The sequence below is a fragment of the Diplotaxodon limnothrissa genome, linkage group LG18 (genome assembly GCF_057381915.1).
Source record: "Diplotaxodon limnothrissa isolate DT_005_m linkage group LG18, D_limnothrissa_male_GT1.1, whole genome shotgun sequence".
Classification (NCBI taxonomy): Eukaryota; Metazoa; Chordata; class Actinopteri; order Cichliformes; family Cichlidae; genus Diplotaxodon; species Diplotaxodon limnothrissa.
This window is the reverse complement of record NC_140613.1, coordinates 29,439,913-29,466,406: the sequence shown is the minus strand read 5'-3', so window position 1 is coordinate 29,466,406 and position 26,494 is coordinate 29,439,913. Positions and strand designations below refer to the sequence as shown.

General features: G+C 44.0%; 1 protein-coding gene across 4 annotated transcripts in view; it reads left to right on the top strand.

The window, feature by feature from the left end:
• The window catches only part of rnf220a (ring finger protein 220a), a 149,147-nt gene that overhangs the window by 120,568 nt on the left and 2,085 nt on the right, over positions 1 to 26,494 (top strand). For 2 of the 4 annotated variants that reach the window (XM_085378292.1, XM_085378291.1), the window contains exons 5-13: positions 217 to 259; positions 2,875 to 2,999; positions 4,393 to 4,522; positions 10,963 to 11,155; positions 11,263 to 11,318; positions 11,410 to 11,521; positions 18,507 to 18,618; positions 21,964 to 22,134; positions 22,556 to 22,630. In XM_085378292.1, the coding sequence (XP_085234418.1) occupies positions 217 to 259; positions 2,875 to 2,999; positions 4,393 to 4,522; positions 10,963 to 11,155; positions 11,263 to 11,318; positions 11,410 to 11,521; positions 18,507 to 18,618; positions 21,964 to 22,134; positions 22,556 to 22,630 (1,017 nt within the window). Of the gene's footprint in view, positions 1 to 216; positions 260 to 2,874; positions 3,000 to 4,392; positions 4,523 to 10,962; positions 11,156 to 11,262; positions 11,319 to 11,409; positions 11,522 to 18,506; positions 18,619 to 21,963; positions 22,135 to 22,219; positions 22,493 to 22,555; positions 22,631 to 26,494 lie in introns of those variants that run through there. The other 2 variants (XM_085378290.1, XM_085378293.1) reach the window with 2 other exon arrangements.

The window sequence follows — 26,494 nt, the reverse complement described above, 5'->3', positions numbered from 1 at the left end:
GAGTTTTAGCGGCTGTACACGGAGCTAGCAGAAAGCTAGCAGGCATGGAGGAAGTGGAAAACAAGAGAGAAGTACGTAGGATTGTTTACAGTGCTCTCAGCATCCAAAGCAATCCCATTATAAGCAGTTATATTAGTGCTTGTAAGCATATTATAATGTTTCCTCATCATCTAATGAATGTTTGCTCTGTCTTTTTTTCCCCCTCTCTGCTTGCAGACATTTTTACGAGTTCGGGCAAACAGGCAAACGAGATTGAATGGTATGTACACAACTCTTTAGTGATTTAATATCTCTAACTATATATATGATATAACCCTGGATTGATATACTTGACGTGAATGCCCTTATTGAGACTTAATTACAGTGCTGGGACTTCTTATTGGTCCTGAGCAATCATACTGATTTACGTGGATGTTATTGATGAGCGTCAAATAAAGTAAAAATTGATCTCATAGCTGTAAAGTCACACAGCCGAATAAAAAGTTAATACAGAAGTGAGTGATGAAATGAAAATGAAAGTAAGTGATCATAAATAAATGATGACGTGTGTTACTGTAGCAGTGTAACATCAGAAGAGCTGTTCTCTGCTGTGCTGTGTGATATCATCAATTACCTGTTGTTTAATCACTTATGGCAGGTGTGTTCTTTCATTTAAAGGAACTTGTGATATTTTTGTGTATTTTAATTGGCTCTCAAGTTTTTTTCTTTGACTGCGAAGACTAGAGGTGTTCCAGAAGGGGCATCCGGGGATTTTACTGGGATGCTTTTTGCATTAGGAATTTTCCGTGGGCTCTTTGTGTTAAACGCGTCCACTCGGTGTCTTGATAAATGTACTACAGAATGCCTTCTTTCTTTTAATATGCCAAATGCATCTTGTCCCTATGGGAGAAGCTCTTTTCAGCTCTTAAAAGCGTCACTTTGGGCTTTTTATGTTTACCGCTACATTCCCAGAAGGCTGTTAAATGCAACTTAATGCTGCTCTGAGGGAATTTTATGGAATTCTCAAAGACGAAAAAAAGTCGTTTCAAAGATTTTTTTTCAAAGCTTGCAACCGGTGCTTTCTGAGCCATGTAACTGGTTACATATGTCCTTAATCTGTTTGCAAAACACAAGTTAACTATATTTACATTGTTTAAAATAAAATGCATTACATCATCACTAAAATGGAAAGAACGTTTCAGAATGTCCTACTGTTCCACTGAGCAGTGATTCTGGTTTTATAAAACTGATTATCTTTTTGGGTTAGCCATTAAAATTTAAGCACATTAGTATACTAATGAATATATTAGTGGGAAATTTCAGGCACATTATTTGGTCTGGGATCATCAAGGTCACTGAATATTCGTGCTGGTTGCTGTGGGACTGTGTGGCTGAATAACTCTCCAGATAAGCTGGCTTTGATGGTTGGTTTGTTAGCACTTAGAAAGTAAGCTAGCTTTTACCAACAACTGTTGTTTTCATTCTAGGTAAACATATATATATAATATACTTGGAACATATTTGAACAACATGGAGGGTATCTGTTGATATACAGTCGCTGGCCACTTTATTAGGCACACCTTCCTTGTAGCAGGTTGGCCCTCTTTTGCGTTAGTCTTTTGCTCTATGCCTTAATTCTTTGCAGAATAGATTCAGAAAGGCACTGGAAACATTCTAGTACTAAGGGGGTCAAAGTCTGGCCACTGTCCTCTGATCTCTGGCATCAATAAAGAATTTTCACCCAGAGAAGCTCCGCTCACTAAATATTTACTCGTTTTCAGACTGTTTTCTTAACAGAATGGTTTCCGTATGGTTGGAAATGCCCAGCAGATTAGTTCAGTCATTTCAGTTTCTGAAATGATCACAGCAGCCCTGCCATGTTCAGAATCACTTAAATCACCTTTCTTCCTCATCCTGATACTCAGTTTGAACTTAGCGGATCGTTCGACCAGGTCAACATGCCTAAATGCATTGAGTTGGTGCCACGTGATTGGCCAATATATATAGTTGCGTTAACAAGCAGATGAACAGGTGTACCTAACACAGTGGCCGGTAATATGCTTACCGTCTTGGTTTCCAAACTTAATGCAGATCATGAAACACCTCCTTTCTTTTTATTTTTAGTCCAAGTCTATGACAAGTGTCAGTGAAGGCTTAGTTTAGAATGTGCCCTTCGCCCTCACGTGGAACCAGGAATCACGTGGGGTACAAAAGGTGGGAGTTGGGGGAGGCAGGGAGCCCTGCCAGACCTAATTAGCAGTCTTTTCCCCTCTCGATTTAACAATGCTCCTCTCAATTAGCGTCAGGGGAGAAATAGTAAGGAGGAGGAGGCCGTCTCTCATTTTAACCCTCCCTCATCTTCTCCCCCTGCAGTTATGGCGTATTGCCTCGTGTCCCGCTCCTCTCCCTCCACGCCTCGCCACAGTCCCTCTTGGCTTCCTTTCTTTTCCCAGCCAGCTAAAAATTAATGTCCCCGCGCGCCATTTGCAGTTAAGAAAAAACGACAGAGACTCGGGGTGCAATGACGGCTGTTCTGCTCTGTTAAATTTCTAATTAAATGTGCGTGTGTGGTAGGGGGGTGGGGGGAGAAGGGACAGGAGGGAAGGGCAGGAAAAGGAAGGAAGCAAAAGGATGGAAGCAAGTCTCATAGCTATAGTGAGTAGGAAGGAGATTTAGAGTGTCACATATTAACACATGGCAGACACACAAGCTTCCTTTGAAACTCCTGTTGGCTTGTAAAGAACTGTCATACTGGTCAGGCTTGTTAAGAATCATCTGACACAAAATTCCTGAGATCTCTCCCCAAAACAGTGATGTTATCCTCAGAAACATTCGCGGAAGCTTACTTAATTTAAACCATGTACCTTCCTTTTCTCTCTCTCTGTGCTTTTCCAGCCCGTATAGGGAAGATGAAGAGGAGGAAGCCTGAGGAAGGGGGCCAGGTATGTCCGCTGTGCAGCGCCCCATTGGCTGGGAGCGAGGAGGAGATGAGTAGACATGTGGAACAATGCCTGATCCAGGTAGTACAATCTGGGCCCTGAACCCTGCCTACTGCTGGTCGGACAGCCTGTCAGCCCTTCCCTTCCAATCACTTCTCTAATTCTTGTAGATGTCACGTCAGTCCAGTAGTGCAGAAACCAACCGGTAGCAACTGTTCTTCCCCTGCCACCCCTACTGCCTCTTAACCTCCTTTACATGGTGGTGTTGCAGTCACATCATATTGGATTAACTGCCTGAATAACCAAAGCATTCAGAAAAACAGTCCAGTGATTTAAGTATAACAGACCTTACTTTGATAGGACTTCTAGGTATACATGTGTGTAATATGGCAACTTATTTTTAGCCTGTCCAAGCAAATACTTCAATATTTTAGTAGTGCAAAATTTCTTTATTTTGAAAGTTCAGCCACTGTTAACCAGCAGCCCGGCCTTATCTTCCCTAACCGTGGGCCAACTGGCTATGTCAAAGTTGTGCAGTCCTCGATATTAGTCGTGGCTGTCTGGACAGCTGGACCCAACCACAGCACGAGAAATGCACTGTGTTGTATTACATGAGTGTTAACTATAAGTCATCCTACTTAGATTTGCAGAGGATTTCTTTTCATAGTATTATTAATAGATCCTTCAGAAAAGTTTGGGTGCGCACACGCAAACCACGACTATCACTACAGCTACGATCTAAATCTACAGGAAACGATGTTTAGACCTTTTAATTCTGATAAGTATTCAAGCATCAGTTGTTACAAGCAGTTTATCTGGTATGATGTGGTTGACTCCTGTGCACTTACATGTTACTCTTATTTGAACACAAATCAAATTAAGGACAATCTGGTTTTCTTTAAATTCTCAGTAGTGTTATCTTTTCCTGCCACAGATCACATCACTCCTTCTCTCCTGTAGATTCTAAACATTCTTTCCTAGAGTAGACTAGAGAAAAAACCTACTCACTACTCCTCCTGTATCTCACCTCACTGATGGCTGTCCATTACACTAAGTAGAGACACTATTACGTTGTTTTTTGTTTTTTTTCTCCACTAGCATGCTTTGTTTATCCCGGTACTGTACCAGCTGTGTCTGTAACTGTGCACCAGAAGATGTGGTTAAAGAATTAATTATTCATTATCATAGTTGTTGAACAACAGGAACAACGAAACAAATCTGCTGACTAAGCTAAACGTCTAAATGTGGTCTAAAACTTTGACCACATGATTTAGATAAGCAGCATCTGGTCTGTGTGGTACAGCTCAGGTAAAGCATGCTGGGGAGATCTGGCCTGTTGTCCACCGACCCTTAACTTTAAGAGAGGAAGCAGTGTACTGTTGAAGTCGCTAAGTGGTGCTGAGCTGTTCCACACTGATCTGTACACAGCACTATCTGTGATTAAAACGTGTCCATGTCTGTTTTTGTGCGTCAGCGCGAGGGAGCGTTAGGCGACGATGACTCTGCTGACATGGATGGAGAAAATGGGCGGGGCTTTGAGGAGTACGAGTGGGCGGGACAGAAGAGGATCAGAGCTACAGCTTTGCTGGAGGGAGGCTTCAGAGGTACACACACATACACAGACACACACACAACTCGCATTATTCAGCACTGCTTCTTATTTCACACTTACACTCACTCAAGGCCGGCTGTTTGCGCATCCTCTGGATAAGCAGTTTGTTCGGCGGTGTGTGTGTGCCGCACCATGATGTAGATGTCTAGCCAGCCGCTTGCTGGAACACTGAACGACCCGTCACGATTTCAGGGTCGCGTCCAGTCACAGCAGTCAGCACTGTTTGTCCTCTCCTCTCTGTCTCCAGCTTTGTTTCCCTGCTCATCCATCATTCACTGTGCTCATGTGCAGCGCAAGCACTGTCAGGCTGAGAGACTCGGCGGTGAATGCAGCCACGGGAGCTGTAATGCTGCCAGCGGTCCAGTGGCAGCGCTGGCTGGCCTGGGGTCAGCCCGGTTGAGCTTGGCTCGGCCCTACAAGGCCCTCTTGGCGAGGGGGAAGGAAAACACATTTAGCTGGGCAATTGACCCGCTGGTCAACGTGGTGTGCTCCTGTGTGTGCGCCCAGAAATGCAATTATAGAACTAGATGGGAGCGCTGGTCACTGGGGAATATGAGTGTGACACCACACACCTTCAGTGCTCCCACTACAGCTCTCCATCACTTTTTTCTGTCCTCCTGCTTCCATAAATTGTTTTTTTTATCTTAATTATGTCTTTTTCTCTCTGCTTTTTCACACAATTTTTTAAAATACTTCAAGGATCAAGTGTTGACAAAGTTATGGAGTGAGGCCTTTCACAGGCAGTCACAGCATAGGTGTAAGGCGCTTCATTGATTGCTTTTATTTACTAAATATTAGTGCTGTCAGTGTTAATCTCGTTAAAATGACGTTAACGCCATAACTGCATTAACGTGGCAAATTTCCGCTAACGAGTTACTGTGGATCGATCGCCCCGTGCGTGGGGCTGGATGGCGTCAACGGGTTAGGGTGTAGGGTGTATCCCGCCTCTCAGGCTATAACTGCTGGGATAGGCTCCATCCCCTCTGCAGCCCTAAACTTGGTAAGTGGAGGGAAAAACTGATTGATGGTTGTGTTCCACATAGATGCCCCATAGTGGCCTCAGTTGTGTTTATGTGTGAAACAGGAAGAAGAGAAACGCGACTCATCAGGATTTTCCCAGGTGGATCCAAAGACTCGTCGTTGCTTCTAAGAGGCTCGTTCAAACTCTCTTGGCTCAGCTTCTTCTTTCATCTGTCCTGCTGCCCGTTGGCCTCCCCCTCTCCCTGTTCGATACATTGTTAAACACACACACGCTGAGCCTCACCTGCCTCCCTCCCCTTGCTGAGAGAAGAGAGGAGAGAGATCAATGTCGAAGTCTCAACTAAACCGCGACAAAGTGCAGCTCACAGGGTGGGAGGTGGTTTCCCTACCCGTCCATCCATCTCCCTGACGCTCCTTCCATCCGTCCATCTCGCTTTCACGTCGTTAAAGCGAGCAGACACAGGACCCTTCTGCCACACTCTAATAGGGCACCTTGTGATGTGACACAGATAACCGAGGTGGCCTGGGGAGAGAAACTTGAAACACACGCACACACTCGGCAGAAAGCTTAAAAGGTGGATTTAGTCTTGAAAGCTCTAAAGTGGTTCTAACACACACTGCTGAGTCCAGCGGGCTCTTGAGAGCCAGTGGCTGACTAAACGGCTATAGAGATGTTGCAGGGGGGCCTCCTCAGCTGGCGAGATGAAGAGAGGGCCTATTCCTCTGTGAAGTGCCACCATCCTTTCCTCCCTTTCAGAGCACAAGGAAGAAAGGCAGAGGGAACAGGAGCTTTTAAGGGAGGGAGGAAGGGGGAGAAAAAAAATCGAACAAGATCCGTTTATGATTCAACCCAGTGTGAGGGAAGACTTCCCTCTGTCTCGCACCAGCTTAGCAAGGTTGAAAGGACCCATATAGCACAGACAGGGATTTCTTTATCTGTCTAGTAGACTGTCTGTCTGTTTTATGGGTAAGGTACGACTTTAAGTTTGCAGTTTACAATAAAAGGTTTACTTGTAAGGGTGTGTGGTTTAGTAGAAATGCATTTTCCCTGTTATTTAATGTTTTATAATATAAAATATAATATAATAGTTCTTTCTCCAAAGATGGAGGTATTTGAAGATGTTCTGTTTTTTTCAAAACTTCCAAGCTGAATTTGAGAAGATCTTGATCTTCTTTTGCCTGGCTTCCTCATCATTTAGGATTTCAATATGGAAATTTTAGGAAAGATGGGAGAAAATGTTGTCTCTTCAGGTAACATTTAGTCATGTACGCTTATCTGGACCTGGTCACTGGATCGGCAGCCTAAGCAGAAATGCACAGATCCCATCCATCAGCTACCTCCTCCGGCTTATCTGGTGTAACACCAAGGGGTTTCTGGGTCTGCCATGGGGCCTCTTACTGGTGGGACATGCCTGGAACACTTCACACAGGAGGCATCCAAGTCAGATGCCTGACCACCACTGCTGGCTTCAGTGTGGGGGAGCCCTTCTCTCACGACTGAACTCCTCACCCTGTGTATAAGGGAAAGGCCAGGCAACTTTCAGAGGAAGCTCTGAAGCTTCCGCAGCTTGTATCGGTGATCTTGTTCTTTCAGTCACTACCAAAGCTGGCGATCATAGGTGACAGTAGGGACGTACATTGACTGCTACCGGTCAGCTTTGCTTTTACGCTCAGCAACGATGAACTGATGCAGTGTCTGCATCACTGTAGCCCCAGTCTGTCTGCTAATGTCCCAGTCCCCTCACTGGTGAACCCCGAGATGCCCCACTTGGGGCAGCAGCTCCGATCCAGCTTCTTAATTTATTCTTGGAATATTGAGAGTAGCTTTTCATGATTCGATTCCCCTTTTATCAAGATCACACAGATCCAAGAGAAGAAAAAAAGTCTTTAAAACCTGGTGTGTACAGCAGCCGAAGTCTAAGCTTTTGGCTCGCTGGGATTAGTTGACTGACTCTGACTTCATTGGGTGTCAACCCAGATAATCATGCCATGAATATCTGTAGATGTTTCTTTTAATTGCTTTCAAATACAACATGTAAATGTTCTGTGTTTCCCCCACATGTTATTATTTGTGGGTCCCACTTTTCTTTATTCCTGTCTTTCGGGGGGGGGGGGGGTGTTTATTTTTTTTTTACCTCATCACTAAGTTGTAAAATGTATTCAAAGTTTGGAACACAATAGTTGATCCGTCACAGATGGATGACTAGAAAGGCAGGCAGGGAGGCAGGCAGACAGATCCTGAGGTTCGATATTGGGTCATTCTGAGAGCACAAGTAGGGAAAGATGGGGATTATTGCAGGATGAGATGGCCCAGAGGGATTGAGAAGAGGAGAAACCTGTGCTTTGTAAATGGACTTCAAAGATGACCGTCTCATGTCTTTGTGTCTGTGTCCCCCCCCCCCCCCCCCCCCCCCCCCCATACTCTCTCTCTCTCTGTGACCTGTAAATGGCAGAAAGATAGTGTGATGACCTTTGACATGCCTTCTTTCTGCTTCTTAGAGTCTCGATAATTGCTATGGTAACGGGATGTTGCTGAGGTGGATGATTTGGCTGAGCAGCGCTTCCAGTAGGCCTGATGAGTCCTTTGATCCTCGCTGCCTGTTCAGACCTGTACTTGTGGCCTTGTTATACTGATATGTTAATAAATTCGGGGCCTCTTTTGTTGCTGCCATGGCAGCATGTAACCTGGAGGATAAAATGCGTAGTTTACATGTTAAAGAGTCAGCGACGCTCACGAGAGGTTAGATAATGAGACAAAACAGGGTGGCCCTGTAGGAGTGTGTGTTTGTGTGTGTGGTAGGAAAAAGGGGACATAGTTCAGCAAACAGGGCTAGTACAGGAGAGAAAACAAGTGATACATGAGTGGTGGGATGACAAAGTGAAAGAGAAGCAAGAGAATGGAAGAGAGGGGAGGAAAGTGAAGAAATAAAGGTGATAAAAAAGGAGTGATTGTAAGAAAAGGTGAGGGAGAAAAAGAAAGAAAAAGGCAAAGAGGGTAAAAAAGAAACTGGGGAGGGGGCGTTGATGAATAATGTGAGTGAAAGGCAGTTAGAGTGGGGCTGACCTTTCCCTGGCCAGATTAGATTGGCCTGCCAAGACTGCTTACAGGGACAGATAGAAGCACGGTAACGCACACATACAGAGCAAGCAGGCCACACGTACACTCTCAGGGAATACACTAGAGTCAGGGACAGTGTGTGTTCACACAGCCCAGACCATGTGTGGCATTATATTTTGAAGTCCAGGTGGTTGAATTAAAAAAAAACCAGCATCCATGCATTCATGTCCACCACAGGAGAAACTTTTAAAGGATTTTTTTATATATGTATATATAAAAAGTCAAAATTTCTGTTTACTGCATCCTGCTATTAAAGGGCATTAAAGTGATACTTGAAGAGTTTTTAAAAACAGGTGAAGCCACAGTTCATTGCTCATGATTTCAAAAGACTTTGTTGAATACCCCTGGTGACTGGTTAAATATTACCTATGACCACTCCTGTTAGGATCGATTTGGTCAATGTTTGATTTAGTTTAAGGAGTGAGATGCTGTAAACTGTACAGTGTGAAGAGCGACAGCCATTCACAATAAAGACATAAGATGAGGAGGTAATGGGGATGCACTGATCCCATATTTGCATTCAGTGTCTGTTTGAGCTTGACTTAAACAGCTGGATCTGATTTTAGTTCGACGTTGTCTATATGAGATAGCCAAAAGGATAGTAGCTGTGCTATCAGCTGATGTGGGCTGGCGTTGATCTACACCTGATCTTCCAGGATGGAGGTGGCCCTTCTGAAGTAAGGTTGGGCTTGATTTTCTGATAGTACAGAGACACTCAAGTTAAGTCTCATGCTTTGAAAATGTAGAGGAAAAAGTGTGAAAATCCAAATGTAAGTCACTGTACATGTCATTACATTAAAATGTATGAATGTGACATGCACGCTGTTCTTCTGCAGTGCAATAAGCTGATGCCCGAGGACCAAGCAGACTGCACGGCCACTGCCGCCATATGTTCCCTTCTAACGCTGAGACCAAATAAAAATTAAAAGGTTCTTTTTATTTGATCACTGAAAACCATGGGCCTATTGTAAAACGGCTTAGTATCTGTGGCACCTTTTTTTCCCCTCCTGTGAGTTACATTGTTAGGTGGGAGGAGAAGCAGTTGACGTTTAAATCCCAGAAAAACTTTTATGAAAGCCAGAGTGTCGGATTTGCACTTTGACTAAGACTCTGTAGTGGAGTGAGATGGGGAAGAGCAACTGTTATGGGAAGTCTAGTTTTGAGACTCGTACACCGGGACAGGTAGGTTAAATAGGATGGCTGTCAACTCTTTCTGGTCCTCCATCCCCCCACAGACACACACACACAGACACACACACACACACAAAACACTAGTCCAGCTGAGAGCTTGTAGAAATTGGAATAGGTGTAAATAAGATGGCTGTCAGGCCTGTCACTGGTAGAGACACACACAGACACTTTCAGAGTTACAACACACATGGCTCCAATAGTCAAGGTGTAAGTGACACACACACATATATAAATATTACCTACCTATCTCTGTGTGGTAGATAGACATGGTGTAAGTGACGGGTAGACAGACTTGCACATGCGCACACACACACACACACACACACACACACACCTTCAAGGGGTTGGAGAGACAGGAGCGTAAGTGACAGAAGGACAGACAGCCTCAAACAAACACTGAAGAGACACCTCTAAGTGACGGACACACACACAGAGCCAGCTGTGTGGCTAAGTGGAGCTGAAGGGAGCAGTCAGGCAGCGGTAAGAGTTTGTCTGAGCGTTCATCACTCGGTTTATAGAAGTGCCACTCACACACACTCCCTCTCCTTCTCTCTTTCTCCAAGATTGATGGGTAAGGTGTCAGTCTGGTGTCAGTTCAGCCCAGCTCTGTGTGCCGTCTCCCTTTCACCTCCTTGTCTCTGACCAAATCTAGCTCTCTTTCTCACCTGTCCAGGTTATTGAAAAGTCTTTAATTTGGTTTGGAGAAGCCGAAGTTTTAGACGAGCTAAATTTAGCATCGTCAAGTTCTGAAGTGTGTCGGAAAGTTACTCCAGGTCTTGGTGTGGTCTGTGCCCTCTTAAGCTGGTTCTCTCTGGATCTGTATGTTGATGATGTGTAGAATAATGTCTGAGCAATGGTAATTCTGCACTGCACTTATAAAGTTGCTTAAATAGACAAAGCTCTTCACAGTTTTGACTTCCAAAAATGTGTCTGTAGTGGTGCTTTTATTTTGATGAATTTTGTGCAGAGGTGCGTATGACACGGAGCTGCAAGTATATTTTTACTTGATTTTGGACTTTTGTTAATGTCAAAGTGTGATGTGGAGTTGTTAAATAAATGCAAATGTTGTTGCCCGCATGGAGCGTTTTTGTTTTGCTGTTAAAGCGAAGTAATGGCCCTCTTTACTTTTTCTTTTTCCTCAGCAACTGGTTTTGCTACGTGTAGCATCAAAGAGAGCGCCGCAGACAGCGATGCCGACCTTGATGTGGATGGAGACGACACCTTGGAGTATGGCAAGGCTCAGTACACCGAGGCCGACATCATCCCCTGCTCCGGTGCTGGAGAGGACCAGGGAGAAGCCAGGGAGCGAGAGGCGCTACGGGGAGCTGTGCTCAAGTACAAAAGCTTAACTAGTAGATTTTTCTGCCAGAAAATCTGAAAATCACCTGAGTTAGTAACCTTGAGCTGCCACTTACATGGACATCTGTGTCTCTGTCTTACAGCGGGGGGATGCCTTCTAATAGAATAACACCTGAATTCTCCAAATGGGCCAGTGATGGTAAGTAGGGACAAAATAACTGTCTCCTCAGGATATGTTGGAAAGGCTAAAAAGCCAGCACTGAACGGGTCACCTGTCTCTGTGTCTACAGAGATGCCTTCAACAAGCAACAGCGAGAGCAGCAAGACAGACCCCAGCACTCCCTCGTCTTCCTCCTCTTCCTCCTGCGCCCCACGCACCTGTAAAAACAGCGAGATTGAAAAGTAGGTGACAGAGAAAACACACGTGGACACACACTAGTTGGATTTTTGAAATGGATCAGTTAAACGTGAAGTGGAATGATCTTTCGACTGCCTTCTTTATAAGGCTTAGTGATGCATTTCTCTATTCCTGATATGCGCGTTTAAGGCCAATTTCCTGGAGTTGCAAGGTAATAATTGAATTGTTTGACTGTATGTGTGCTTACACTTTTACATAACGTGCTTCCATCAACTATTGGAAGGCTGAATGCAATAAATGTTTCACTGAAATAAATCAATCGGCACTCTGCATGTCCGTGGTCCATATTAAATATCAGTAGAAGGGATAACTGGCGAATAAGCAGAGTATTGTATTGATCAGAAACAGCACCGTGAGGCAAGAACTGCGTGTGTTTGCTGAGCGAGGGGATGCATTCAATAAGTTGTCGTCTGCAACGTGATCGTTCCAGTTTTAATTTGCATGTGACCGAGGGAAAAAGATGCTGACAGGTTAGGTGGCAATCTGACCGCACTGATTGGTTCTCCACATCCAGTGTTATGTAGGGACAGGTTTCCTTCCTCACGTTCTTCAGCTTGACTGACACAAATACTCCTGTACAGCAGACTCTATAACTGCATGTGCATTTGTTTTTTGTTGGGTTTTTTTTTAACAATGCTGGTGTTGGTGTGCGTTTCCAAAGACACGACACTCTAGCTGAGGTTTTAGTGGTCACCAGGAGCAGAGCATGGCTTAATTTAAGTATCCATTTAAAGGAGGCCAACTAGCTGCTGAATGATTGCGCTGGAACAAGCAGTCAGCCGGCTGGCTGGAACAATTCCCTGCATCACTCCTCTCTGCTTACTATAAATGCACGTATTTGTGGAGCTTCTGTGCTCCTCCGTCCCCAAATGAAAATGAGATTTGTCTCCTTTCGTTACATTGATACATTGTGTGTGTGTGTGTGTGTGTGTGTGTGTGTGTGTGTGTACGGTGCTTTGCACAGGGCAGCGTTAGTGAAATCTCTCTCTCTCTGATCCCAGATGGGTAATGATCTGGTCGCCTCCCGGGGCGTCCTCGTTCCTCTGCTCATTCCCCTGCAAGATAAATGAGCTCACACATACACACACGCATACATACACATATACACACGTACAGCGCCTGAGACGCTCTTTCCCCTCCAAGATAAATGGCCCCTCCAATGCCGCCAATGCGATTGCTGCCAAATTTGGTGCTCCAGCTGGAACAATGCGGAGAGATTTCCATGTGGTTTCTGCAAATAATTGAATCTGTCCTCAATTTGGAAGTGATGAAGCTAGATTTGTAACCCCCTCCTCCCCATCACCTACACGTACACATACACGCCGCCCAGCCTGTCTTCGTCTTTTTCCTCTCATTCTTCGCTTTATTGCTCTGTCGCTAAGCTGCATGTCTCTCGCTTCCTCCTGCTTTTCTCTTTCACATTTCTGTTGTTCGTTTCTTCCCGTCCCCTGTCTCAATTCTTCTGAGGCACTTACAAGATGCCCCTTCCCCCCCTTGCCTTTCGCCATCTGAGGCCTACGCACATATATATTGGGCAGGGGAAATCAATAGTGACTTAAATGTTTTATCATGGTGTGTGAGTGTAGTTAAGGCCTCGGTTAACAGGGTGCAAAAGAGAACGATGCTGCTGCTGTTTTTTGTTTTTTTTGTTGTTGTTGTTTTTACAGCATGTAGATGTGAGAAGTTTGTGTCTCCACCTGGTTGATAAAATGTTTGCAATGTGCTGCAAAAAATTAATTACCGTCTAATTTTATCATTTCTATGTGCTTGTGTTGAGAGAGAAGCTGAGTGAGGCTAAAATGTAGGTAGACAGTAGATTAAGACACAGGGCTGATTGAGATAGATGGTAGAGATCTTCAGCTGCGCACACGCACACACTCTAATAAAATGAGGAATAGCCCCACACAAGTTGGGGACAGAGCGCTAAATAGAGGGGAAGCAGAGCCATCAATCTGTCTCTGTCGGGCTTTCCTGCTTGCTTTTTTCACCACGGGGATGAGTCGAGATGAAAATGCATCGCTATTTCACCTTCTTTCAGTGACATGCATGCACACCCACACACACACTGTCCAAAAAGCCCCGTGGGGCAGTAAGCACATTGGAGCAGAGGCATGTTGTATTGATGGCAGTTCTGTTTCAGTATTTATTCTGGTTTCATGACTTTAGGCTCAAAGATCAAGGCCACAAGCTGAAACCTACCAAGCCTGGACCACATTGTATAAGAACGCACACACACAGTGTTGTTAACAATTAATAAAATCATATGTAACATCCTCAGACGTGGACCCAACTCTACCAACAAGAGCTCCAACTGCCCCACTCACATCCTAAAATATGTAAGAAAATGATCGGGCTGCATCTCCTGCTGCCGCCTTCTCGTGAGAATTGGATGAACCCAGAATCTGCGTTTCTTCCTTTTTTTGTATACTTCATTTTTTTCCACAGTGCCTGTTTTTGAGAACACATTGCCGTGTATATACATTACATAGTGGTGTTTTTGTCATGCGCTCTGCGTGTAGAGGTCTTAGGACTGTTACAGAAATGTCTTACCTTTCAGGTTGTAGCCCAGCCTAAGATGTTAATGTGTTTCTCTGAGTCCACATGATGTGTTTTCGAAACCTGGCTCCCAGAGTGAGATAAATTTTCTTATTCTGGCTCAGAGACTGAAAACCCCAGAGCCAGCTTAAACTCAAGGATTTTCACTTGTGCATGTTGCTCTGTAAGAGGCTGTTCATCTCCCTGCATGCCACATTTAGCCCCAGAGAGTTGTCTTTCCTTTTCTTGGCCCTGTGAAGTCATCCTGTTCCCTTCTTTACCTCCATTAAATCTCTGCACCCCCTACATTCCCCACCAACAAACACACACATAGACACACACACACTCCCTCTCTAGATGTCCACAGCTGCATAAAGAAGATGAACTTGTTTTACCACAAAAGAAAAATAAGTAGAAGTGAGCGGTTAGAAAATGACTTCTACACACTTGTTTGCAAAAGTAAAACTGTTTTTTGCTGGCTTGTTTCGTTTCGCGTCAAACAAGACAAGAAACCCTTTTGGAAGAGTTTTGTTTACTGGAGCTGATAAAAAGAAAAAAGACGGCCTTGTTAGAGGGATGACTTCTGTCCAGCCCAGAGTCCACGGCTGCTTTATAAGCTAGAGGCTAATCAAGGCTAAATGGCTTTTTACAAGCTCGGTGCTAATAAGAGGAGAGGGTAAAGCAGTTTATAGGGCACCAGGGTGGCAAGTCAAGACAGGCCTTTACAAAGGTGGGAGGATGATGAGGTTACAGGAAAGAGTTAGTGCAGGTCAGCTTTTTTTCCACAGATCTGAAAGAGGGAATAGGGAAGGATGCTTTGCTGGTCCGGAAGCATTTCAACCACAACACGACAAACAGTCATCCTGCTGAATCTTTAGCAAGACGAGTGCCTACGAGCTGCAGCGCTGCTGTTTTTAAGCCTGTTGTAACATCAGTCCAACCAATGATTTTCATGATCTTTTATTAGTATTTTTTTAAATAATAAAGCAATCCTTCACTGTACAATTTCAGGGCCAAATGCAGACTTTCTTCATTGATGATCTAAGAGATATGAATTCCTTTTGGGAGAAAGAAGCCAAAACATTATTCGGTCCACTGTTTTTATCACTCTGTCATTAGTTCATCAGCTTAAATAAACTTATTGTGATATAATGCCAGAATCTCACCAAAGAGACCACAGACGTGGGTACAGTCTCAGGTTGAACCCCTAGAATTTTTTTCCTCCACTAAGCTTATCAGATTATCATGGAGGTATTTGAACAAGTCTGCTGATCACCACACAAACCTGAAATGTTTAATTTTAATTTAATCTTCAATTTAGTTTAAATGTTCAATTTATTTTAATGAGCTTGCTTGATGATGTGAATTCATGTAGATCTACCGGTGTGGTCCAAAAAATAGATTTTCAAAATCTCAGACGTTGAGAGGAAATTAAGTAAGTTGAGCCCCGTTTCCTTTCCCCTGTACACTTCCCCACTACTGTTTGAGTATGCAGCAAATGGAGCCATGTCCTAGGCCACACACACACACACACACACACACACACACACACACACACACACACACACACACACACACACACACACACACACACACACACTCTCTCAGCCACTTACTGTGTTCATCTCTTCCTTCCTTCTGCTTGTCCTTCCCCATCCAGATCAATACCATAGATCAACTAGCTATCAGGCTGCAAAATGACCACATCACCATAAATACGCACACTGCTTATACCTCACACGCACACACACACACACTCACACACACACACAACTATTGCATTTTACCAGAGAATGAGTGGATAGCTATAATAAACACCAGCTGGCTTGTGCGGCTCGTCTCCCTCCACCGAATCACTGTCATCATCATCATCGTTGCGGTCTGTGCGTCTTCCCTATTGATCTAGTTATCGCTGCTTCATATGCTGTCGGACAGTGTTAAACGCACATTTTCTGTTATCATGCTGCGCATTAATCAGAGGCCACTCACCGGTAGGGAGGACAGGGGATATAAGGAAAGAGAAAGTTGGAGGAGACGGGGATGAAGAAGCAAGGACATGTGGCGATGTGGAGATAAATACAGAGCCATGGCGATAGACTGGCATGGGTGAACATGGGAAGAGCTACAAAAACATAACAGAGAGGATGGACGCTGAGTGTGAGACTTAAAAGCAACACAATAAGATGTTTAAGTGAAAGTCTGCGACGCGATGAGTCCTTTGAGAGTGCAGACGTGTTAAATAGAAGGATGTAAATACTCTGTTTGACCTGAGGAAGAAGAGAAGTCAGGAAGATTCAAAGAGGTCTTGTTGTTTATTGAGCTACAAGAAAGACAAAGCGTATCGACAAAGACTTTGACTTGAAACATGTTGTACTACACAGGAGCGTGCACAGGGCCCTAATCAGATGGTATAGAATGAACATGTGTAGAGAATGATACATCTCTAGAAAGATAGTAGTCCATTAAATTCATATCATAGGATTTAACACAAATACAGTGGGGCAAAAAAGTATTTAGTCAGCCACCGATTGTGCAAGTTCCCCCACTTAAAATGATGACAGAGGTCAGTAATTTGCACCAGAGGTACACTTCAACTGTGAGAGACAGAATGTGAAAAAAAAATCCATGAATCCACATGGTAGGATTTGTAAAGAATTTATTCGTAAATCAGGGTGGAAAATAAGTATTTGGTCAATAACAAAAATACAACTCAATACTTTGTAACATAACCTTTGTTGGCAATAACAGAGGTCAAACGTTTACTATAGGTCTTTACCAGGTTTGCACACACAGTAGCTGGTATTTTGGCCCATTCCTCCATGCAGGTCTTCTCGAGAGCAGTGATGTTTTGGGGCTGTCGCTGAGCAACACGGACTTTCAACTCCCGCCACAGATTTTCTATGGGGTTGAGGTCTGGAGACTGGCTAGGCCACTCCAGGACTTTCAAATGCTTCTTACGGGAGCCACTCCTTTGTTGCCCGGGCGGTGTGTTTTGGATCATTGTCGTGTTGGAAGACCCAGCCTCGTTTCATCTTCAAAGTTCTCACTGATGGAAGGAGGTTTTGGCTCAAAATCTCACGATACATGGCCCCATTCATTCTGTCCTTAACACGGATCAGTCGTCCTGTCCCCTTGGCAGAAAAACAGCCCCATAGCATGATGTTTCCACCCCCATGCTTCACAGTAGGTATGGTGTTCTTGGGATGCAACTCAGTATTCTTCTTCCTCCAAACACGACGAGTTGAGTTTATACCAAAGAGTTCTACTTTGGTTTCATCTGACCACATGACATTCTCCCAATCCTCTGCTGTATCATCCATGTGCTCTCTGGCAAACTTCAGACGGGCCTGGACATGCACTGGCTTCAGCAGCGGAACAGGTCTGGCACTGCGGGATTTGATTCCCTGCCGTTGTAGTGTGTTACTGATGGTGACCTTTGTTACTTTGGTCCCAGCTCTCTGCAGGTCATTCACCAGGTCCCCCCGTGTGGTTCTGGGATCTTTGCTCACCGTTCTCATGATCATTTTGACCCCACGGGATGAGATCTTGCGTGGAGCCCCAGATCGAGGGAGATTATCAGTGGTCTTGTATGTCTTCCATTTTCTGATGATTGCTCCCACAGTTGATTTTTTCACACCAAGCTGCTTGCCTATTGTAGATTCACTCTTCCCAGTCTGGTGCACGTCTACAATACTTTTCCTGGTGTCCTTCGAAAGCTCTTTGGTCTTGGCCATGGCGGAGTTTGGAGTCTGACTGTTTGAGGCTGTGGACAGGTGTCTTTTATACAGATGATGAGTTCAAACAGGTGCCATTCATACAGGTAACGAGTGGGGGACAGAAAAGCTTCTTACAGAAGACGTTACAGGTCTGTGAGAGCCAGAGATTTTCCTTGTTTGAGGTGACCAAATACTTATTTTCCACCCTGATTTACGAATAAATTCTTTACAAATCCTACCATGTGGATTCATGGATTTTTTTTTCACATTCTGTCTCTCACAGTTGAAGTGTACCTCTGGTGCAAATTACTGACCTCTGTCATCATTTTAGGTGGGGGAACTTGCACAATCGGTGGCTGACTAAATACTTTTTTGCCCCACTGTATACTGCAGGATCACAGTACAGTGATGTTGTACTGTGACTAAGGACAATGTTGTTGATGATAAAAGATTACTTTTTTCTTCTTCTTCTTCTTTTTCTTGTGTTCAGCACCCAGCAGATTCATCCAGCTTCCACTGTTTTGTGGAACTTTGAGACATTGTAGCATAAAATACTCTAAATCTCAATGTTCCTGTTTCCTAATGTTTATTTGTTTTTATTAAATGGGACTGAAAACACAACTGTACAATTCTTGTTACAAGAGTGTGAGAGTGGGCGCGTCATCTGTGGTGTAGACCTATACTTAAAACCTCTATCGTCTCTCTTGCTTGTTCCCAGGGTAACGGAGGAAGAGTCCACGGCAACCACCATGGAGGCCCTGAAGGCTCGAATCAGAGAGCTGGAGAAGCAGATACTCCGAGGAGACCGATACAAATGTCTCATCTGCATGGTGAGCATAGCGTTTACATGAGTGCTGTCTGTACGTCGAGCTTCAGTGGAAGTGTTGTGGCTTTGTCAGAAGGCAGCATTAGCATTTGTCGAACTGCATGTAGCACCATAAACATGTGAAACTGCGGTTGGGGGGGGGCTATAAACTGACCTTCCACTTTATTAGGCCAGATACGTAGCAAGGGCTGATAAGGTCTGTCCCATGTCACAGGCTTATCTGAATACCAGAATGTGCTGTATTTTTGGGACAGTCAGTGCATTCAGTGGATGTAAGTAGCAACCACTGATCACTTTCTACCTTGAAGAGGGATTCAACCCTCTACCCTCACCTATTTTTTTCAAGCAAACAGAAATTAAAAATATACTCACTGTGGTCAGAGTGCTTATCTTTATATCTAGCTGCTCGGTTTGAGTGACCGATTTTTCTGTTCGATAATGTTTGTGTGTTTTACTATAGGTTGTGTACTTGTGCTGCAGAAATATGTGAAGCACCTGCATGTAGGGCTGTGCGATATGACCAAAATCTCATATCCTGATATAAGAATTCTATCGTCCCGATAACGATATAAATCACAAAAATGTAACATTTTCTGTAAATTCTGTGAATCTCGGGCAGCTCGTCTTGCGTGAAGTGTTTCCAGCTGGGCGTCGTGTAGCTGGAGTCGAGTGTTTTAACCGATGCATGAAATGATACATTTTTAGACATAAGTTGTAACGGCCGCCGTTTTCTTTGTGAGTATTTATTACACGGCGTGCTGCGGGGAAAAGCCTGTTCTAACGTTTGAGTCTAAGGTTTATTTTTTAGCACCTGGCGGCTCTTTTTTTACTTCTCACCCGTAAATAATCTGCTCTTTCACGTGATTCAGTTTATTTTGAAAAGTCTCAACAGGATCTTGAACTTTATTGTGAAAGGTTTATGTGGAACATAAACAAGCAGACATGTGATGGTGTTACCGTCAACGCATAAAAACAGGCGCTTGTCCATCTGTAGTGTGGTTATATTAAATATAAGAGAAAGAGAGAACTTTAAGAAATTAATATAGCCACTACAGTGACCATCAAAAAGATGAAAAAATATTGCTGTAAACAGTTTATTTTGCAACACCACGAAACAAACGATAGCGTAAAATGAAACGATAGACGTTTTTATATCGCCATCCGATATATATCGTTATATTGAACAGCCCTACCTGCACGCATCTCATTTCTGCTCTTCGTGGGAGCATTTTCACTGTCCCGAGTGCTGCTGGTGTTGTGTTGCTGTTGTGTTGTGGCCCTTTGCATGGCTTTGCAATTTGGCACGATTGTCTGCTATCACATTTCCAGAGCGAATCATTTTTCTTATCATGTCAAGCTTCATCTCAGGAGCACAGAAATATGTGTATGTTCAAATTCTGAGATAGCGTCCTGACTGTGCTGTGCACAAAGCAGGTTAAATCTGTGAAAAATGTGTCGAAGTTTGACTTTTTAGGTGAAAAGACACTCCTGTACGTCACAGCTTGTATTGATGGCTGATTGGACCTTACAGATCAATAGTTAAAGCCATGAGGGACAATATAGAGGTCCATCAGACACTTGAGATGCAGTTGCGCCTACACCTCACATCAGTGTTTGTGTACCCCCACTTTGTGTCAAGTACCCACCCTGTCATTCTTCAAGCGTGTGGACAGTGCAGCGTCGGCATCCTGTGCTTGCTGCGTGTGTGTGTGTGTGTGTGTGTGTGTGTGTGTGTGTGTGTGTGTGTGTGAGAGCCTGTTGGTGTGTATGCATGTGAGGCGGGTAATTACCAGCGCCTGCGCTTCCTAAAGGTCGCTGGGTGCCTGAGGTGACACGGAGGGCAAGGCACAGCGATCGATCACTCACTGCCCCATGAGCACACAGCTCTTCTCTGCTCATCTGTCACTGTCCCTCATCTGTTTTACAAACACACACTAAGCCATACAGAGAAATACAAATATGTCTACACACACACACACACACACACACACACAGGCCTCTTCCATCTAATCTGTCTCTGTCTGTCTTTAACCTGTCACTGGGCTCCCTCCCTGTCACTGGGTCTGATCTAAATGTCATCAGATTACTCTCACTAACTGGCAGATTTTGAAGCAGCTGGAGATTCCACCGCATCAAGTAGATGCACAAACACTTTGAGCAGATGTATGACTCAGTCTAAACGCCACCGCTGTCACCTCTACACCAATATTTCTGCAAATATTTCTTACTCATTTTTACCTTCTGATTGTCTGGTGGAAATGCTCGCCCTCTGTATCAAGTTGACTCAAGTTCTCTGTTAGCCTTTACTGATGCTGAGGGTATCTCAGTGATGCAGCTCAGCACTATCTGTGGGTTTCTACCCCCATCTATTGGTCATTTTAGGGCAAGGAACTTAAAATGTGCTTGAAGATTGTCCTAAACTACTTTTGGAAATTCAATATATTCAGATATTTAAATATTGAGATATTTCAGTTTTAAAGTAAGGTTGTTGATGGGCTTGATTGCAAATATTTAGACTGTTTGAAGACTACTTAGATGTACTTAATGTCTGTTTCCATATAAGGAAATTTCAACGACATTTAAACATGCCTGAATTTTCAGATTAGCCAGTGTAGTATTGCTCTTTGCTTAATTAAACTGGGTGACTGTAAGAGACCAAGTTTAAAAAAATACTACAAGGACATATTTATCAAAAGAGCCTTTACAAGTAAACTGATAAATAAGACTGTAATGTGAGCCTGGTTCTGTTCTAGGTTTCTTCCTGTTAAAAGGGAGTTTTTCCTTCCCACTGTCACCATGTGCTTGCTCATAGGGTTTTGGCTGATTGTTCGCGTTTCTCCGTTATTATTGTCGGGTCTTTATATACATATAAAGCACATTGAGGCGACTGTTGTTGTCATTTTGTGGTATATACATAAAACTTAGCCCATTCTTCCATTAGCAATGTCAGTGAAGGGTCAGCATAAAAAAAGCCATTTATTTTACATTCACGCCTCAGTTGCACTTTCAGAGTGTAAATGTTTCTTCGCACTTGTAAAATCTAACCAATGAGATAAAACTCCTGAAGATCTGAGCTTTTCCAGTTGACTTAGCATTTTAGCCTAGTTGTCATCCAATCAAAGGTGGAAGAAGTTGTATTCAAAGCCTCACTTTACTTTCTGGCTGTCATTAGCACACACCGTGATGTTTGTGTGGGTTTGTGTTTGTCCACACGCGTCTTCTGTTGCTCTTTGGTGTATGTGTGTGCGCGATCAGTACAAGCCTGGCTCTGTGATTAGCTGCCACCTTTCGCCCCCAACCTCTCCTCTCCAACCCCCACCTCTCCCTCCTCCTCCTCCTCCTTCCGCAGAGGAAGCCTGCTATCCAGTCAGGCGCGGAGCTCAAGAGCATAGGGGCCAATGAGGTCGGAGAGAGGCAGCCTAAGTCCCTCCCCCTCGGCCTGTATTGCCTGTACAGGGGCCTTGTGATTGGTGGCTACAGCAGCGGCATAAAGAGGCTCCTCCCACAGCCCTTACGGAGGGTAAGGCACTCCCTCCCTCCTTACCTCCTCCGCTCCTCTTCCCACCCTCACCTCATTCCTCCCTCATATCTCCATTCTTTTCCAGAGGGAAAGAAAAGGACGCCCAGCAGGGCTCGTTCACGGCTTCCTCCCCCATCTCCCCCCTCCCTGCCCGTTTCCCTCTGTCTCTGCCCGTTGCCTGGCCGATGTCGTGTTTGTGCACGTGTGCGTGTACGTTTGTGACCCGCAGATTGCCGGTTCAATTTCCCATACGCTGCCTTGCTCAGTGGTTCTGTGGCTGCTGGCTGTCTTTCCGTGGTTAGTGATTTCATGCTGTTTGTCGGTCAGGGATTGTGTAGCGTTACTTGTTTGTTGCTAGCTAAAGTGAGTGTCCCGTGAATCCGATGTAGTTTAAATTTTTTTTTTTTTTTTTTTTTAATAGGACTCCTACACGATGCCGCTCACCTCCATCCAGTGCTGGCACGTCCACTGTGAAGAATGCTGGCTCAGGACTCTGGTACGCTCAAACTCACACACTTCATCTCACTCGCACACACACTCAGTGCTACGGGGCAAGTCCTCATGACATGCAGTTATTGCGGCCTCATTTCATAGTCAGTGAATTTTTCTCTGTATTCATGCCCCGTCGGGAGGAACTAAAATGGAATGTTCCCCAAATGACCCGTTCTCTCTCAGCACGCTCAGTGCAAACACTTGTAGCCTCAGTCAGGGAAAGGCTTAGATGGAATGGTCCCCAAAAGGCTTGTTAAAATGTTGGAATAAAGTGGTCAACTTCAGCCTCCACTGGCTTCTATGTACTGCCTTAGGTCTACACATACACACACACACACACCACACACGCCCCTCCACTGCGGTTTTGCTGGTTATTAGTTAGTCTAATATATTCAGTAGTGTGCAGTTAGCTGTTGCTAATGTGGTAAATGGAGCGCAAAAGAAAATAGTGTTCCTACAGCTGGAAGGGTAAACAGAAGGGTAACAGCTTTCTCTGATGTCTTTGCTCTTATCGCCTCTTTTCCCTCCATGAAATATCTGATGTTGTCAATGTTCTCGTCTCACCTTGTTTCCCCTGCCGCCCTTTCCCCATGAAGCCTAATTGTACTCATCAACATACCCACAGGCCCGTCCCACCTGGAAAACGATCACAAATAAGCTGATCATTAGTGCCACATCATTGTATACAGTATTAGTTGCATCAGTGTCCTAAAAAGTTTGATTTTTAACTTCATTGAATGATGTAAAAACATTGATTGCTGGAATATTTTGACTAACCCTAACCCTGGGGAAGATGTTAAACTTGAGTACACCTTAGCCAGTACACTATTTATACAATTTTGAAGAACTTCCTGAGTAACATCTGGGTTAGTGTGCAGACAGCCTTGCATCAGCAGTCCTAGGGTTCTAATCGAAGCTGTCTTCTTGAGTCTTTACGAGTCTAAAGCATCTCGCTGGTGTTTTGAATGAAGAGAATCACCTTCAGTTTATAGATGCAGTTTCAAATCTCTAAAACTCTTCACACTTTGCTCAGTTTATCCTTTTTGGGCTTAGGCAGGCTGCTGATTGGTGGACCAGCTACCACTGTCTGCATTAGATTCAGTGTGTTAAACCATGTGACATCGTCTATGTCAGGGGTCAGCAACCTTTAACACCCAAAGAGCCATTTGGACCCGGTTTTGACGCAAAAGAAAACACTGGGAGCCGCAAATACTTTTTCACATCTAAAATGAAGATAACACTGTATATATTGTTTTTTACCTTTATGCTTTGTGTGAACAACTAAGGTGTGTTGCTTATGAAATCCATAAAGTGCTACAGAGAAAATTACATTTTATTTATGTAATTAACACATTTTGAACTCTTAAAGAAATATAACAAAAGGAAAGACACCCAGCTGAACTAAAATGATCCATGTAGCAAACAACAACTGTTGTGAGTCGCCACCCTCATATCGCCTTTGGGCTTGTGGAGCCTTGATCTGACTTTTAAAAAAATAACTGGAAAAAAAGCACTATGCTGCTAAAAGATGAAAAATAGATATTTGCAAAATTCTGCCTAAATATGTATTTTGCCTGGTTTATGTGTGTGGCGGGGCGTGGTCTGCAGCACCCGCTGCAGGAGAGGTCGATGCACCTGAGCGGCACCCGCAATCACGCCTCGCCACCTTAACGTCTGTGCTCTCTATGCTGTTGTTGGTATGTGTCGGGCTGTGAGCTGCAAAGCTACAGCCGGCTGTATGCGTACAGCAACCATGTGTGTAAAGTGTTCAAAAAAGAGATGCTGAAAAGCATGTTCATGGAAACATCGTCGGGTCTGCCGTGATATGTTTACAATGGGACTTCTGCTCCTGAACCTCTGCGCACAGCGTCTGCAAATCGGGGCTGTACGAAGTCACTTTCATCTTTACGCAGGACTGTAAGCTTTCATCTGTGAGGCGTGAGCGGTGTTTGTTTTTAACATAGTTCATGGTGGAGAATAGCTGCTGACATAATGTGGATCCGAAGATCCATAATTGGCCTACCTGGGGTTGAAAGTCTCGATAAATGCGCGGCGTTTCGGCGGGTACACCGGCTTCCGCGAGTGTGACACTTATTTTGAGCGATGAAAAAATAATAGAATATAATTTTATTTTTATATTTCAATATCACAATAATCTTCCAATTTAGAACTACAAGTTAAAAAAGAACTAACATAAATAAAATACACTTCAGCTAAATACTTCTAATTTATTTTCCCAAACCACACGGAGCCGCAGTAGAAGGACTAAAGAGCCGCAGGTTGCCGACCCCTGGTCTATGTCAAGGACTGAATGGAGTAGACTTTATTTTTCTAGGGATTATGATGAATGATGCATGGGAATGTCTGATGACTATTTCAGCCTTGTATGCAGCTATACATTTTAAATGTGGTGTTTCTGAAATGGTTTGGTCCAGTAGAATAGCTACATGATAGCAGATAAAAGCAACATAAGCTAATAGTCCCAACCATTACCACCCTTATTCATGCTAATAATTGTCTGAAAAATGCTTTCAGTTTAAGGTGATTTAAGAAGGCCTTCATTTGAGTACGAGCAGAAAGGCAGTCTGGGCCTGATTAATAAATTAGTTAGCCTGCTTTCTAATTCTTCTGTTATTAATTGCTCAAAAGAAAGCACTCCATTGTTTCCATCTGCAGCGTACCTGTGTTTTCTGTGTAGGTGTGTGCACAGACGTGCATCCTGCCACTGCTGGTTTAATGTATGGGGAATTAAAGTCATAGCCTGGAGACAGCTATAAAACCGGGAGGGCCAAACTGATCAAAGTAAATGCCCAGGAATCTAGTTAACATCAGCCCAGCCACTTACCGCTTTAATGAGCGAGGCAGCTGGAGCCCAGTGTAACAGGCACACACCCATGCATGCTCACTGCCCACAGTAAACAGCAGAAAGCTTTGACGGGCCTCCAAACAAACAGAAGTGCTCCCTCAACAGAGTATCAATAAAATCGCTTAAATAACACTTAGTTAAATTTATAATATTAAACAATGCTTTGATACGTGATTTATGAGAGGTATTTCTGAAGAAAATGTTCATTACTTTTTAAACCATTCCAAACTCCTCTTCTTTCCATTTTTCCCCCATACACCCCACATCCCATCCCTTCTTCTTCACTCTGGACTTTTTTTTAGTGGAGCAACATATCCTCTTAGCATGTGACATCTGTCACTCCCAAATCACTCCCGTCTAGGCCCTTAATCGGTACACCTGCTTTAAAGAGTTTATTCAGGCGCTTACAGGAATTGAAGCCTATAAATCCTCGGGGGTCAGAGGTACATTTATGCTGACCGATTAATGTTTCAAAAGTGCACAAAATACAAACGAGATCTCCAGATTGTGTTGGACCCATGTCAGATGTTACACCCTACGTTTGTGTGCCGTATACTAAAGTCTCAAGTCTATACTAAAGTCTCATGCCAACCTTATGAAGCTTGGCAGCAGAACAAGCTGCGGTCCAAGACGCTGGAGTCGCTCAGTTATTTATTATCACAACACCAGCCAACCCCCCCCCCATCATCTACAACAAATAGAACCTAGATCTGTGGGAAACACAACGGGTGCATTTCACTTCTGATGTTAAGACTTTCCTCATAGCAATGACATCATATAATCCTTTCCTAGTTGACTCCAGCTGTGCCACTATTCTTCACTTGTTTATGGTCTGTTTTTGGCTTCTTTTCTTTTTTCTTGCGTCATTAAGTGTAAACTCAGCACAGTGACTCTGTCAGAAAGGGATGCGCCTGCAGCCAGCAGTTGTTGGCCAGAGTTGGTGCGGGAAAGCAACAGGGATTTAGGACAGTGGTGAGACCACCCATTCAGAATCTTGTTATG